At 38.6% G+C, this 14,903-nt stretch overlaps 1 protein-coding gene across 5 annotated transcripts in view; it reads right to left on the bottom strand.

Annotated features, from left to right (window-relative positions):
* GALNT8 (polypeptide N-acetylgalactosaminyltransferase 8) overlaps positions 1–14,903 on the bottom strand; it is a 134,681-nt gene that overhangs the window by 93,439 nt on the left and 26,339 nt on the right. For 4 of the 5 annotated variants that reach the window (XR_005379759.1, XM_038576548.1, XM_038576546.1 and 1 more), the window contains exons 3-6: positions 11,706–11,872; positions 3,210–3,393; positions 2,082–2,279; positions 895–1,009 (exon numbers count right to left, since the gene is read on the bottom strand). Coding sequence is in view for 4 of the 5 variants with exons in the window: in XM_038576548.1 (XP_038432476.1) it covers positions 895–1,009; positions 2,082–2,279; positions 3,210–3,393; positions 11,706–11,872 (664 nt within the window). In the remaining variant the exon portion in view is untranslated. The remainder of the gene's footprint in view (positions 1–894; positions 1,010–2,081; positions 2,280–3,209; positions 3,394–11,705; positions 11,873–14,903) is intronic. The other variant, XM_038576549.1, reaches the window with a different exon arrangement.

The following is a 14,903-nucleotide window of genomic DNA, read 5'->3' as shown; positions in this document are numbered from 1 at the left end:
CTGCTTCTCCCTCTGCCTATGTCTGCGCCTCTCTCTCTGTCTCTGATGAATAAATAAAAATCTTTAAAAAAAAAAAAGAAAATATTAAATGCTTCCAAACACTGTAATGGACCAGAGATCACCTGGTCTCAGGCACAGAATTTCAGGGCTTGGGGAGAAAAAAGCCATTTTATGGAAGCTCAGCCCACAGTGAGGTAGCAGTTAGGATTAGAGACCAAAGTTCAGCATTTTTTACAATGCCTTCCATACATCCTATCATCATCTTCATCCACCATTAATGAGCATAAGGCACATGTCACTCAGCATGCTGGGTGCTTGATGTAGTAGCCATGGCTTAGAGAGCTTGTATGCTACCCAAAATAACACAAACTTTCAAGTGATAGAATTTGGACTTAAGTCTATCTCCAATACTCATGTAATTTTCACTACCTTTTGCTGCCTTTTTTTTAAAGGTCAGCCTTAGACAGGAAGGTGAAAGAAATATAAACTAATAAGAACAATCACAAATATAAGAGGCAAGGCTTTTTAACAAAGGCTTATAGGTTATACAGAAGCAGCAAAAGGAATACTATAGGAGGGATATTTTATGCATGAAATCTAGGAGATGCTTGGAAAATGCTTGGTATGCTTATTTCCCTTAAGGGAAATAAGAACACCATCTGCTGAGGCTCAATTCTACCTCTCTCCATCCATATCTCCCAGATTATATAAACCTAAACCAGAAAGCTCCACTCCAGAAGTTTTACTGCCTATTTCTAGTGACTCAGAAACATGAGAATCTGTCCATCTCTTGAGCCAATGACATTCAACCTTATTCCAAAATACTGAAGACCTTACTATTCTCCAATTATTACCCTTCTGTTTTGTCTCATAATGAGAAGGAAAAGTACCCACCCTCAAGCTAAGTTCCACATTCTCTCCTCCATAGACCAGCATCCCACCATCCAGAGATCCGATCTCTCCCAAAAAGATCCTGTTGGCAGCCAGGATGCCCATGATGGAAGGACTCCTATAGAACACATAGTAAGAGAGTTAGTAACCACTTGATGAGGAATGGGTCAGGGTGGTGAAGGGCAGGAAGTCAATGATGATTTGACTTTCAAAAGTCTACTCAAGCCTCTTCTTATCCTGAAGGCTTTCCCTAAACTCTCAGGCTGAACTAAGTATATGTAGCCTTCCTTACCCTCATGCCACCATAGCCCTTCTCCAATTATATTGAAATTACATCGTTTTCATCTTTATATCCCTATTTCATAGCCTGATAAATGTTTAAAACGCCTCAAGTGTTTTTTAATACATTACATACTTTGATTTTTGTTTGAAAGCCCTTAGTCTAAAGTTTCTATAATTTTTTTCATACTTGAGTTTAATTTTATTTTTTATAAATTTATTTTTTATTGGTGTTCAATTTGTCAACATATAGAATAACACCCAGTGCTCATCCCATCAAGTGCCCATCTCAGTGCCCGTCACCCATTCACCCCCACCCCCCCATCTCCCCTTCCACCACCCCTAGTTCCTTTCCCAGAGTTAGGAGTCTTTCATGTTCTGTCTCCCTTTCTGATATTTCCCACTTATTTTTTCTCCTTTCCCCTTTATTCCCTTTCATTATTTTTTTATATTCTCCAAATGAATGAGACCATATAATGTTTGTCCTTCTACAATTGACTTATTTCACTCAGCATAATACCCTCCAGTTCCATCCACTTTGAAGCAAATGGTGGGTTTTTGTCGTTTCTAATGGCTAAGTAATATTGCATGAGACGATGTGAAGAAAGGGGAACCCTCTTGCACTGTTGGTGGGAATGTGAACTGGTGCAGCCACTCTGGAAAACTGTGTGGAGGTTCCTCAAAGAGTTAAAAATAGATCTGCCCTACGACCCAGCAATTGCACTGCTGGGGATTTACCCTTAAGTTTCTATAATTTCTTATCTGGAATTAGCTTTTTTTTCCCTCTATCCTCTGTCCGTTACCCTATCTCCTTCACTTTTCCCACTCACTCCCATCAGTACCATAAAAGATAAACAAAACCTACCATCCTTCCTGACGTGCCAATCAAGTTCCCTAAACCTCGGACTTACTTTATTGGAGCTGTGACATCATGCAGATCAAACCAGGCCTCTGGAAGTGGATCATAGCGGCACCATAGTTTCCAGTTAAACCCATCAACTGCCAATGCATATTTATCCAGTTCAAAGGTGTCAAAATTAATATTGTCAAACACAGGAGACACAATCACGGTGCGGTCTTCCTGAATCCTAGCCAAAATGGGCTCTGCCCTAGAAAAAGAGTGTGTAACAAATCCAGGTTGGATATGAAAGTAAGTCGAAGCAAGCAAACATAACTTTTTAAAGCACCTGACATTGAGCCCCTTTTTCATTTAGGCTGTGCTGAGTTGTGAGTAGGATTCTCCAGAGTGCAGAGAATCTATGCAGTTTTCAGGATAGCTGAGGCTGCTAGCAGGTAACCTATGTCAAGAGCAGATTTGGGATTGGTACACAAATACCATTCTCAAGTCATTGTGAACAGGACTATTGGTATTCTGTCTAAATTTACATTAATTTTGGGGTCTCCCTGTTTCTAAAATGATGTCTCTTGGGACACCTAGATGGCTCAGTGGTTGAGTGTCTGCCTTTGGCTCAGGTCATGATCCCGGGGTCCTGAGATCAAGTCCCAAGCTGGGATCCCCGGGCGGTGGGGGGGGAGCCTGCTTTTCCTTCTGCCTATGTTCCTGCTTCTGTGTGTGTGTGTGTGTGTGTGTGTCTGTCATGAATAAATAAATAAAATATATTTCAAAAAATGATGTTTCTTTACTATTTGATTCTCCAAAGAACACAACTTCCTTGTATCATGTAATTTCAAGGCTGAGAAAAACCTTAGGAATTATCAAAAGATAATTTCTTCATTTTATAGGTAAGGCATAAATGTCTAGTTAGGTATGACTTATCCAGTCACGAAGTTATTTGGCAAAGTCAGGGTCAGGGTCCAGTTGTCAACGCTCCACACCAATTGTTTTTTTTCTCTAACACTAGGCTACTTCCTTAGCCAAGCAAAGTTCCTGAGTAAAAACACCCTGTCTTTGGATATTTTTTTGTTTGAGGTCCAGTGCTGTCTTTCCCTATTTCTACAATATCCTGTCTTTTATGTAGCACATGTACAATATCTCCTTTCTCCTCTTTCTTAAAAGAAGAAAATTCCTGGAGCCTTACCACCCAACGTTCACTTCAACATGAGCATCCAAGATAGCAATCACATCAGCCGTGGCCACTTCCCTGCCAGTGTTGCGTGCTTGAGCAAGACCTTTTCTCTTCGTATGCCGAATTATTTTTAGTAGTCCTGGATACTTCTGGTTGTAAAGCTTAATCTTCTCATCCAAGTGTGCCTTTAGTTCTCCTGCCAACCAAATGCACACCTATAGAATTTCTGAGTGTAATAATCAATGTGATGTAGAAATTCCAAACTATCCTATAGTAGTGGTTGGACTACGTCCAATTTGGGAGAGCAATTCTACCATCTTGACTGAGAAACAACTAGTGGTACCCCTGCACCTACTTTTCCATTCTCTTCCGTCCTCAGATTTAATACTCCATTCTTAATCTCCTTTCCCTTGAAGTTAAACTACATTAGAACAATCATACTGCTTACCATGTAACAAGGATTGTTATGCATGCTTTATGTATATTGAGAAATTCTTATAAGAATGAGTAGATAGACCTGACCTAACTAAGGTAGTGGTGCTGATGAACAGACATTGCGGAGACAGCCTGGAATGTCTTCCCCACAGCTAAACTCTCAAGATTTTCTGGAGAATCCATAAACAACTGAAATTGTTTTTGTCTTGTTTTACATATTTCTACATGGCCTACTTAAGGACCAATTTTGGTCAGAGTGCCCAGGCTAATCGCTTCTCTAGCTTCTAGCTATTGAATTTACCCCTAAATTATTCAAACTGGATTCACTACTCCCAGATTGTTTATATTTTTCCTTCCCTCCTTCCCCTCTCTTTTATAAAGACTGTCTATAAACTTGTTCTTTGATTCAGCCTACCAGTTGACTTCCTCATATGTATGAGAAGAACTTGCATGCAAATCACTAAGCGGTGTTTAAAATATCTAAATGAATGACTCTGAGTTTTACATTGATAACATTAATTTATTTAAATTTCAAATTATCCTATAAGGTAGGTTTTTCAGTCTCCTCACATTAAGACAAAAAAATGAGGCACGGAAAGATTAAGAAACTTGTCCAAGTTATATATCTAATAAGTGGCACACCCTGGAAGTGAACCTATGTTGTATCTAACCACCATGCCATGCTGCTTCAAGAACTGTTTGCACTTGGTTTGGTTTCTCATGATCTCCCTCTATTCCTCTCTCCCCACCTGCATTCCTGGAAGACTGACTCAATAATTGAAGGTTTAAGGAAAGCCAGTGGATCTGAAGGTTGTTTGCTATAACTGTGAGAAACCAAGCTGGAAAGTTTCTACACTTACCCAGCCACTGCTTTTAAGAAGCAATCAGAAGGGGTTGCCATACTTTTCAGGGTGCCCCTAAAAAGGCTTCTGGCAAAGTGCAGCGGGGAGCAGGTTCTGGAGTTCACCTTTGATGGCACCCACTCTGTAGAAGACGGAATCATGGATTCTGCCTATTTTGTAGCAATTTCTTTTTTTTTAATAATAAATTTATTTTTTATTGGTGTTCAATTTGCCAACATACAGAATAACACCCAGTGCTCATCCCGTCAAGTGCCCCCCTCAGTGCCCATCACCCACTCACCCCCACCCCCCGGCCTCCTCCCCTTCCACCACCCCTAGTTCGTTTCCCAGAGTTAGGAGACTTTATGTTCTGTCTCCCTTTCTGATATTTCCCACACAGTTCTTCTCCCTTCCCTTCTATTCCCTTTCACTATTATTTATATTCCCCAAATGAATGAGAACATATAATGTTGGTCCTTCTCTGACAAGTGACTTACTTCACTCAGCATAATACCCTCCAGTTCCATCCACGTTGAAGCAAACGGTGGGTATTTGTCGTTTCTAATGGCTGAGTAATATTCCATTGTATACATAGACCACATCTTCTTTATCCACTCATCTTTCGATGGACACCAAGGCTCCTTCCACAGTTTGGCTATTGTGGACATTGCTGCTAGAAACATCAGGGTGCAGGTGTCCCGGCGTTTCATTGCATCTGAATCTTTGGGATAAATCCCCAACAGTGCAATTGCTGGGTCGTAGGGCAGGTCTATTTTTAACTCTTTGAGGAACCTCCACACAGTTTTCCAGAGTGGCTGCACCAGTTCACATTCCCACCAACATGTAAGATGGTTCCCTTTTCTCCACATCCTCTCCAACATTTATGGTTTCCTGCCTTGTTAATTTTCCCCATTCTCACTGATGTGAGTATCTCATTGTGGTTTTTGATTTGTATTTCCCTGATGGCAAGTGATGCAGAGCATTTTCTCATGTGCTTGTTGGCCATGTCTATGTCTTCCTCTGTGAGATTTCTCGTCATGTCTTTTGCCCATTTCATGATTGGATTGTTTGTTTCTTTGGTGTTGAGTTTAATACGTTCTTTATAGATCTTGGAAACTAGCCCTTTATCTGATACGTCATTTGCAATTATCTTCTCCCATTCTGTAGGTTGTCTTTTAGTTTTGTTGACTGTATCCTTTGCTGTGCAAAAGCTTCTTATCTTGATGAAGTACCAATAGTTCATTTTTGCTTTTGTTTCTTTTGCTTTCGTGGATGTATCTTGCAAGAAGTTACTGTGGCCGAGTTCAAAAAGGGTGTTGCCTGTGTTCTCCTCTAGTATTTTGATGGAATCTTGTCTCACATTTAGATCTTTCATCCATCTTGAGTTTATCTTTGTGTATGGTGAAAGAGGGTGGCCAGGTTTCATTCTTCTGCATGTGGATGTCCTATTTTCCCAGCACCATTTATTGAAGAGACTTTCTTCCAATGGATAGTCTTTCCTCCTTAATTGAATATTAGTTGACCATAAAGTTCAGGGTCCACTTCTGGGTTCTCTATTCTGTTCCATTGATCTATGTGTCTGTTTTTGTGCCAGTACCACACTGTCTTGATGACCACAGCTTTGTGGTACAACCTGAAATCTGGCATTGTGATGCCCTAGATATGGTTTTCTTTTTTAAAATTCCCCTGGCTATTCGGGGTCTTTTCTGATTCCACACAAATCTTAAAATAATTTGTTCTAACTCTCTGAAGAAAGTCCATGGTATTTTGATAGGGATTGCATTAAACATGTAAATTGCCCTGGGTAACATTGACATTTTCACAATATTAATTCTGCCAATCCATGAGCATGGAATATTTTTCCATCTCTTTGTGTCTTCCTCAATTTCTTTCAGAAGTGTTCTATAGTTTTGAGGGTATAGATCCTTTACATCTTTGGTGAGGTTTATTCCTAGGTATCTTATGTTTTTGGGTGCAATTGTAAATGGGATTGACTCCTTAATTTCTCTTTCTTCAGTCTCATTGTTAGTGTATAGAAATGCCACTGATTTCTGGGCATTGATTTTGTATTCTGCCACGCTACCGAATTGCTGTATGAGTTCTAGCAATCTTGGGGTGGAGACTTTTGGGTTTTCTATGTAGAGTATCATGTCATCGGCGAAGAGGGAGAGTTTGACTTCTTCTTTGCCAATTTGAATGCCTTTAATGTCTTTTTGTTGTCTGATTGCTGAGGCTAGGACTTCCAGTACTATGTTGAATAGCAGTGGTGAGAGTGGACATCCCTGTCTTGTTCCTGATCTTAGGGGAAAGGCTCCCAGTGCTTCCCCATTAAGAATGATATTTGCTGTGGGCTTTTCATAGATGGCTTTTAAGATGTCGAGGAATGTTCCCTCTATTCCTACACTCTGAAGAGTTTTGATCAGAAATGGATGCTGTATTTTGTCAAATGCTTTCTCTGCATCTAATGAGAGGCTCATATGGTTCTTGCTTTTTCTCTTGCTGATATGATGAATCACATTGATTGTTTTACTGGTGTTGAACCAGCCTTGTGTCCCGGGGATAAATCCTACTTGGTCATGGTGAATAATTTTCTTAATGTACTATTGAATCCTATTGGCTAGTATCTTGTTGAGAATTTTTGCATCCATGTTCATCAGGAATATTTGTCTGTAATTCTCCTTTTTGGTGGGGTCTTTGTCTGGTTTTGGAATTAAGGTGATGCTGGCCTCATAGAATGAATTTGGAAGTACTCCATCTCTTTCTATCTTTCCAAACAGCTTTAGGAGAATAGGTATGGTTTCTTCTTTAAACGTTTGATAGAATTCCCCTGGGAAGCCATCTGGCCCTGGACTTCTGTGTCTTGGGAGGTTTTTGATGACTGCTTCAATTTCCTCCCTGGTTATTGGCCTGTTCAGGTTTTCTATTTCTTCCTGTTCCAGTTTTGGTAGTTTGTGGCTTCTCAGGAATGCGTCCATTTCTTCTAGATTGCCTAATTTATTGGTGTATAGCTGTTCATAATATGTTTTTAAAATCGTTTGGATTTCCTTGGTGTTGGTAGTGATCTCTCCTTTCTCATTCATGATTTTATTAATTTGAGTCTTCTCTCTCTTCTTTTTTTTTTTTTTTTTTTTTTTTTTTTTTTTTTTTTTTTTTTTTTTTTTTCTCTCTCTTCTTTTTAATAAGGCTGGCTAATGGTTTATCTATCTTATTAATTCTTTCAAAGAACCAACTCCTGGTTTTGTTGATCTGTAGCAATTTCTTCAAGAAAAAAATCAAAGTGAATGGGAAAAAGCTGGGAATCCTGGTGGAGGTGTTATAATCATTGAAAGGAGAAAGAGTAGGATTACCATAACTTCTGAGGTACCTTTTCCTAAATGGCACTTGAAAAATCTCACCAAAAAATATGAAGAATAATCTGTGTGGCTGTTTGTACATTGTTGTTAACAGCATAGTTAGGCTCCTTCCACAGTCTGGCTATTGTGGACATTGCTGCTATAAACATCGGGGTGCAGGTGTCCCGGCATTTCATTGTGGAAGGAGCCTCGGTGTCCATCGAAAGATGAATGGATAAAGAAGATGTGGTTTATGTATACAATGGAATATTACTCAGCCATTAGAAATGACAAATACCCACCATTTGCTTCAACGTGGATGGAACTGGAGGGTATTATGCTGAGTGAAATAAGTCACTTGTCAGAGAAGGATAAACATTATATGGTCTCATTCATTTGGGGACTATAAATAATAGTGAAAGGGAATAGAAGATAAGGGAGAAGAAATGGTAGGAAATATCAGAAAGGGAGACAGAACATAAAGACTCCTAACTCTGGGAAACGAACTAGGGGTGGTGGAAGGGGAGGAGGGTGGGGGGGTGGGGATGAGTGGGTGATGGGCACTGAGGTGGGCACTTGATGGTATGAGCACTGGGTGTTATTCTGTATGTTGGCAAATTGAACACCAATAAAAAATAAATTTATTATTAAAAAACAGCATAGTTAGAAATTTTATTACTTCTAGATTAACCAGGATAAAGAAGAGAAGGAAGATGAGGAGTAAAAATAATTTATTTGGAATATTTTGTATGAATTCTTAAACAAAATGCATAAACTAAATGGTGGGGGGAAAAGGGAAAAAAGAAAAAAAGAGGTTGCTATAGGCCCTGGATATCTAGTCTGTAATTCAGCCTCCCTCACTATCTAATTCTGTGTCACTTCCCATTTGGGGATCTGTTTCCTCAATTTAGATAGAAAGGCTGTATAATATGTCAGGATCCTTCCAATACCAAAATTTTATGAGTTGTGGATTCTGAGTCATCCTCTCAGAAATAATGCCTATAGTACACCACAAGAATTAAAGACCCTTCAATGAATCTGCTAAAGTACACTTATACTCCCTTCTCAGCCTTGCTCTCCCACTGGCCCCTTTTTCCCCAACCCTTTATTCCAGGATGCTTAGCTCAACGTGCTTCTGACTTCTGCAGATTTGCTCATATTCTTTTATCACTCTCGATCCCCCACACCCATCCACCCACATCCAGTCTCCCACTGTTTTCTTTGCTTTTCTAAATCCTACCAAACTTTCAAGTCCCAACCCAGGTCCTCCTCCAGGAAGCCTCCCTAGTTCATCACAGCAATTTCTCTGGGCTTTCTTGTACTCATTGACAGCTCACTCAATTTGACACACCATTCTTCATACATTGAGATATCTTTCCATAGGTATGTCTTGCCTCATAAATTAATATTGGGAACATCTTGAAATCACTGACATTCTCTTCCCTTCATAGTGCCTGGATTTTGGTACAAACTCAATAAATAGTTGTTAGCTACAAAATTTGCCTAAAATTTGAGAGAAAATACAGAAAATACAGAATCACACCTATATGACTGTAATTTCTGAAAAAGTTGGATTAGCTCTGTTGACATTTGAAACATTTGACCTGATGCAAATGAAGCTTCATATCTAGGGGAAAAAGGAAGGGGACACACCTTTAACACCATGTTATGGCATTTCAACAGTACTACAAATGATACTGAGGTAAACAAGGAATAATAATACTAGCTATCATTTAGTGGGAGCAAATCGTGTGTTGAGGGCTTTACATGCCTTATTTAATCCTCAAAATGGTCCTACAGGTAAATATTATTATTTCCCCCATATCACAGATGAGGAAGTGGAGACATGGAATAGTAGAGTGACTTGCCCCCCCCCATAGTCAAAGGAATGGTAGGTTTCTTTTGTGGCATATGTGGTAGACTTCCATTTATTTTCCTCAGTTTAACACAAAATGGATCTTTGAGTTCTGTTCAGTGTAGAACCAATCTATGACTGATGTTTTCATGGTTAATGAAAGAGAAGCTCCTGTCCCAAGACATTAGTCAAAGAATGACTAACAGTCCCCTCTTCTATGCCCACTCACACATTAACTCTATGGAAAACATAATGTGTTCCTGATGAAAGTGAAAGAGATATGTTATATGATAGGGGCATGGTTGGGAATGATCCAGAGTTTTGCTTGACTTCTCTTTATGTGTCTACCCTATATTTGTAATCTTGTATCTTTTGATTTCACTGTTCCACAGGTAGAAATCTTGAATTAATTTTTATCTACTCTTCATGGAATATGGAATTAAAGAAACATTGTTTTTTTCCGCAGAAAATTATTCTTAAGGGGTCCTTCAGCTCAACCCTTACATTTGCCCCATGAAGAAGCTGAGTCTCAGACAGATGAGACGACTTGCTTCAGATCATCTCACAGAACCGAGGAGTACAGCCAGGATGTCAGATGTCAAAAACAGAGGCCTTTCTAACCAAGCTCTTATTTCTTACCCAAAAACCAGGTGTGAATGTCCAGAAAGGAATGAAGTCAGTCATTTCTTTTCTTTGACTTCCAGTGGAATTCTACTTAAGAATTGTACCTTTCTATTTTTTGTGCATTTATTTTGAAATGACAAGAAATGAAGATATTTAAAGCATAAAAAGGAATAATTTTGGTGTCTAGAAATCCATAAGGAAAATTTGGAGGTCATTTGTCTCTTCCTCTTGGGTCAAACTGCCCCTAATTTGAATCTGCAATAAGTAACTGTCTGGTACTTAAAGATTCCCTAGAGAATGAACAAATGCTGCCTCTCAGGAGCAGCCTCTACAGTCCTTATTCTCACAAATTTCTTCCTTTTTGGTGGCCCAAGTCTCTGTGACTTTGTCCTAGTTTCTTCAAATTTTAAGAAAATAAGAGCTAACACTGGCTGAGAGGTTGCTATGTGCTAAATACTATTCATAATCTATATATTATATCATTCAACATAGCGGCTAGAGGTAGGGCTCTAGACTGCAATTTTGTCACTTACCAGCTGTGGGATATTTAGCAAATTCCTTAACCAAACTATCCCTTAGGGGTTTTTTGTTTTTTTTTTTTTTTGCATCTGTAAAATAGCCAAAATAGTGGTTCTTCCTCATAGGTTATTGTAATGATTAAAATAGTTAACATAATAAGGTGCATAGAACAATGTTAGCTGCCATGATTATCTCACATAACTTTTATTACAATTTATGAGATAGTTAGTAGTACCAACATTCATATATTGCAGATAAGGAAGCTGGAGCATGGAGAAGTTGAGATACCCATGGACATAGAGCTTTTAAGGGAGGAACTGGAACACTGAAATCTCAGAAAGTGAGGACTCAGGTCCACTATCTCTCACTTCTTCATGTGTTCACCCTGGATGAACTATATAGGGATGGAGAGGAATCATGCTGTGAACAAGAGACATCACCACTGTGTAGAGTCTCAGCATCCAAATCTCCATTTTCTCTGGGCTTAATTACCCAGGAAGATTGCTTTTCCTCATAGGGAACAGTTCTGAATCCCTTCTTGGTATCTAAGGTCCTATTTTGGACCCCACCTCACTCCCTCAGGTCCCCATCATGGTGCATGGAAAGGCTTTGGAGTGACTTAGTCCTAGGCCCTGACTCAGCTTCACCACTAACCAGCTATGCAATTTGGGCACACTGTGTGTTCTCTCTGCGTCTAGTTTCCTCATATCTGCAATCAAGATGGATGATGATCCTCTTCCCTGACTTTGTGAAGATTAATGTGTCCAGCACATAGGCCTCAATAAATGATCCCTTTCTCTTCCCTATCTGGGGAGCCCAAAGTGTCCTAAACTCTGAGCTAAAACTCTTTTTCTAGCCTAGTACAGTCAATAAACTATTGTTCTTTGATCCAGTTGCTCACCATTTGAGCTAAAATCATCCACCAAGATGATCTCCTTTAACAATTGAGTGGGGGTACGGTTGATGATACTAGTAATGGCCCGTTGTATAATGGACAGAGCTTCATTCATGAATATGAGAATGACACCGAGGGATGGGAGTTGTGATGAATATGTCTTCTGAAGACACCTATAAGAAACCATTTTAAATAACCACATTACTTTTTAAAAATTGCTTAAACATTACTATAAAATCTACCCCTTCAAATTCTCAAATGATTATCACAGTAGCAAGATTTTATATTTGTTTATCCAAAATTTTCCTATTAGGAAGATAAAATCCATGTCTTTCAAATTAATCTTCAGTAGATTCCCCAAAAGGAATCCCTATTCCTCCACCATCCCTAAATTCACTTCCTTGCCAGAGGCCTTCTGTCATTGCCACCACCTTTTCCCCATGTTGTCAAACTTTCAATCATTTCTGACACAAACCATTATAGAGATGTGGGGAACTGTTCAAAGAATTATGCTTGACACATTTTTATGTCATAGTTTACATATATTAAATGCTTAATATATGGTAGGTACTAGCTTACTCTACTTTTAACATCTTTATTGAGAGATATTTCACATATGATAAAATTCGCCTATTTAAAAGCATACAAGTATTGTTAATAAGATTCACAGTGTTGAGCAAACATTACCACTGTCAAATTTTAGAACGTTTTTATCACCTTAAAAAGAAACCCCATACCCATTAGCAGTCACTCTCCATTTCTCCCCAATCCATTCCACCCCCACTCCCTTCAGCCAAAGGCAATCACTAACCCACTTTATATCTCTATATAATTGTCTATTCTGGCTTTTCATATAAAGGGAAACATATAATACATGGTTTTTATGCCTAGTTTCTTTCACTTAGCACAATGTTTTCAAGGTTCATCCACATTGTAGCATGTATCAGACCTTCATTCCTTTTTACTGTCAAATAGTATTCCATTGCATGGATACACCACATGTTTATCCATTCATCAGTTATTAGACACATAAAATGTTTTCCATTTTTTGGCTATTGTTAATGACATTATAAATATTCTTGAACAAGTTTTGTGTTGGCATATATTTTCATTTCACTTACATATATACCTAAGAGTGCAATTGCTAAGTCATAGGACAACTCTGTTTAAAAATTTGATGAACTGCTGTAGTGTTTTCCAAAGTGGCTGTATCATTTTACATTACCACCAGTAATGAATGACGGTCTTAATCTCTCTACATCCTGGACAACACTTGTCATTATCTGTCATTTTGATGATCACCATCCCACTGGGTGTGAAGTATTATCTCCTTGTGATTTTGATTTCCATTTCTTTAGTAACTAATGATGTTTAGCATCTTTTCATGTGCTTGTTGTCCATATGTATATCTTTTTTGGAGCAACGTCTAAGTCCTTTGTTTATTTTTAATTTGATTATTTGTCTTTTTAATTATTGAGTTATAACAGTTACTAATGTATTCTAGATTTAAGTACTTTATTTTTTTAATAATAAATTTATTTTTATTGGTGTTCAATTTGCCAATATACAGAATAACACCCAGTGCTCATCCCGTCAAGTGCCCACATCAGTGCCCGCCACCCAGTCACCCCCACCCCCCGCCCTCCTCCCCTTCCACCACCCCTAGTTCGTTTCCCAGAGTTAGGAGTCTTCCATGTTCTGTCTCCCTTTCTGATATTTCCCACTTATTTTTTCTCCTTTCCCCTTTATTCCCTTTCACTATTATTCTATTCCGCAAATGATTGAAGTACTTTATAAGATTTACAGTTTGCCAATATTTTCCCTCATGCTGTGAGCTGTTTTTTACTTTATTGATGTTACTATTTGCAGCAAAAGTTTTTCAGTTTTGATAAAGTCCAACTTTTCAATCATTCATTACTTATACTTTTGGTGTCATATCTAAAAACTATTGACTAACCCACAATCTCTAAGATTTACTTTTGTGTTTCTCTTAGGAGCTTTAGTTTTATTTACATGTATGACCATTTGAGTTAATATTTATGTATGGTAGATATAAGGGCTTAGCTTCATCTGTTTGCATATAAATAACTAGTTGTCCAGTGCCATCTGTTGAAGAGATAATTCTTTCCCCCATTCATTTGTCTTAGCACCTGTAAAGAAGAAAAACTCTCCTGTGTATCCCTTTCTCTCTACTCACAGCACTACTTATCATGAAAGCTTTGATGACAAGATACGTGGGTATATTTTCCCCATATCAAATAATTCTGTGACTTAGAATTGTGTTATAATTTAACTGAATTTATAATTAACTGAATACTATATGCCTGAAGTTAATGTCAGACCATGCAAGTTCGGAATTCATGCCCACAGTACTACCCCTACACACACACACACACACACACACACATCACTTTGAGGCCAATCACAAGTTTAAGTTCTAATCCACCAGCTATAGATCAGAAGTTTCTAAAATCCCCCTCCTCAAGTTAGATTAATTTGCTAGAACAGCTCACGGAACTCAGAAAAGTTTGCTTACTAGATTACCAGTTTATGACGAAGGATACTAAAAGGGACACTTGGATGGCTCAGTGGTTGAGCATCTGCCTTTGGCTCAGGATGTGATCCCAGGGTCCAGGATCAAGTCCTGCATTGAACTCCTTGCAGGGAGCCTGCTTCTCCCTCTGCCTATGTCTCTGCCTCTGTGTGCGTGTGTGCGTGTGTGTGTGTGTGTGTGTGTGTGTGTGTGTGTGTCATGAATAAATACATAAAATCTTTAAAAACAAAAACAAAGCAAAGGATACTAAAAGATATGAATGTATTGCCATGTGAAAAAATACACAAGGCAAGGTTCTGAAGGGTCCAGAGCATGGGAACTTCTATCCCAATGGAGTTTGGGGTGCAGCATACTTCTGGCATGCTCTATTACCTGGGCATAATTGATAAGATCATTGCCTGTTAATGGTAAAAGCTATCCCCATCCCAACCCTATAATTATAGGGTTCATTATTCTACCAACCAGCTCATATCCTTAGAGGCTTTCCAAGAGTCACCTCATTAATTCAGGGCTGAAAGAAGCTTATTAAGGATAACAAAAGACACTTTTATCTCTTTTCTTGGGAAATTACAAGGATTTTTAGGTACTCTATGTACCTTCACAGGGGTGAAGACTAAGTATATATTTCTTATTATAAATTACAATATCAT

This window comes from Canis lupus, chromosome 27 (assembly GCF_011100685.1).
Source record: "Canis lupus familiaris isolate Mischka breed German Shepherd chromosome 27, alternate assembly UU_Cfam_GSD_1.0, whole genome shotgun sequence".
NCBI classification, from domain to species: domain Eukaryota; kingdom Metazoa; phylum Chordata; class Mammalia; order Carnivora; family Canidae; genus Canis; species Canis lupus.
Note: the sequence above shows the minus strand (reverse complement) of the source record. Positions and strands in the feature narration are given on the sequence as shown.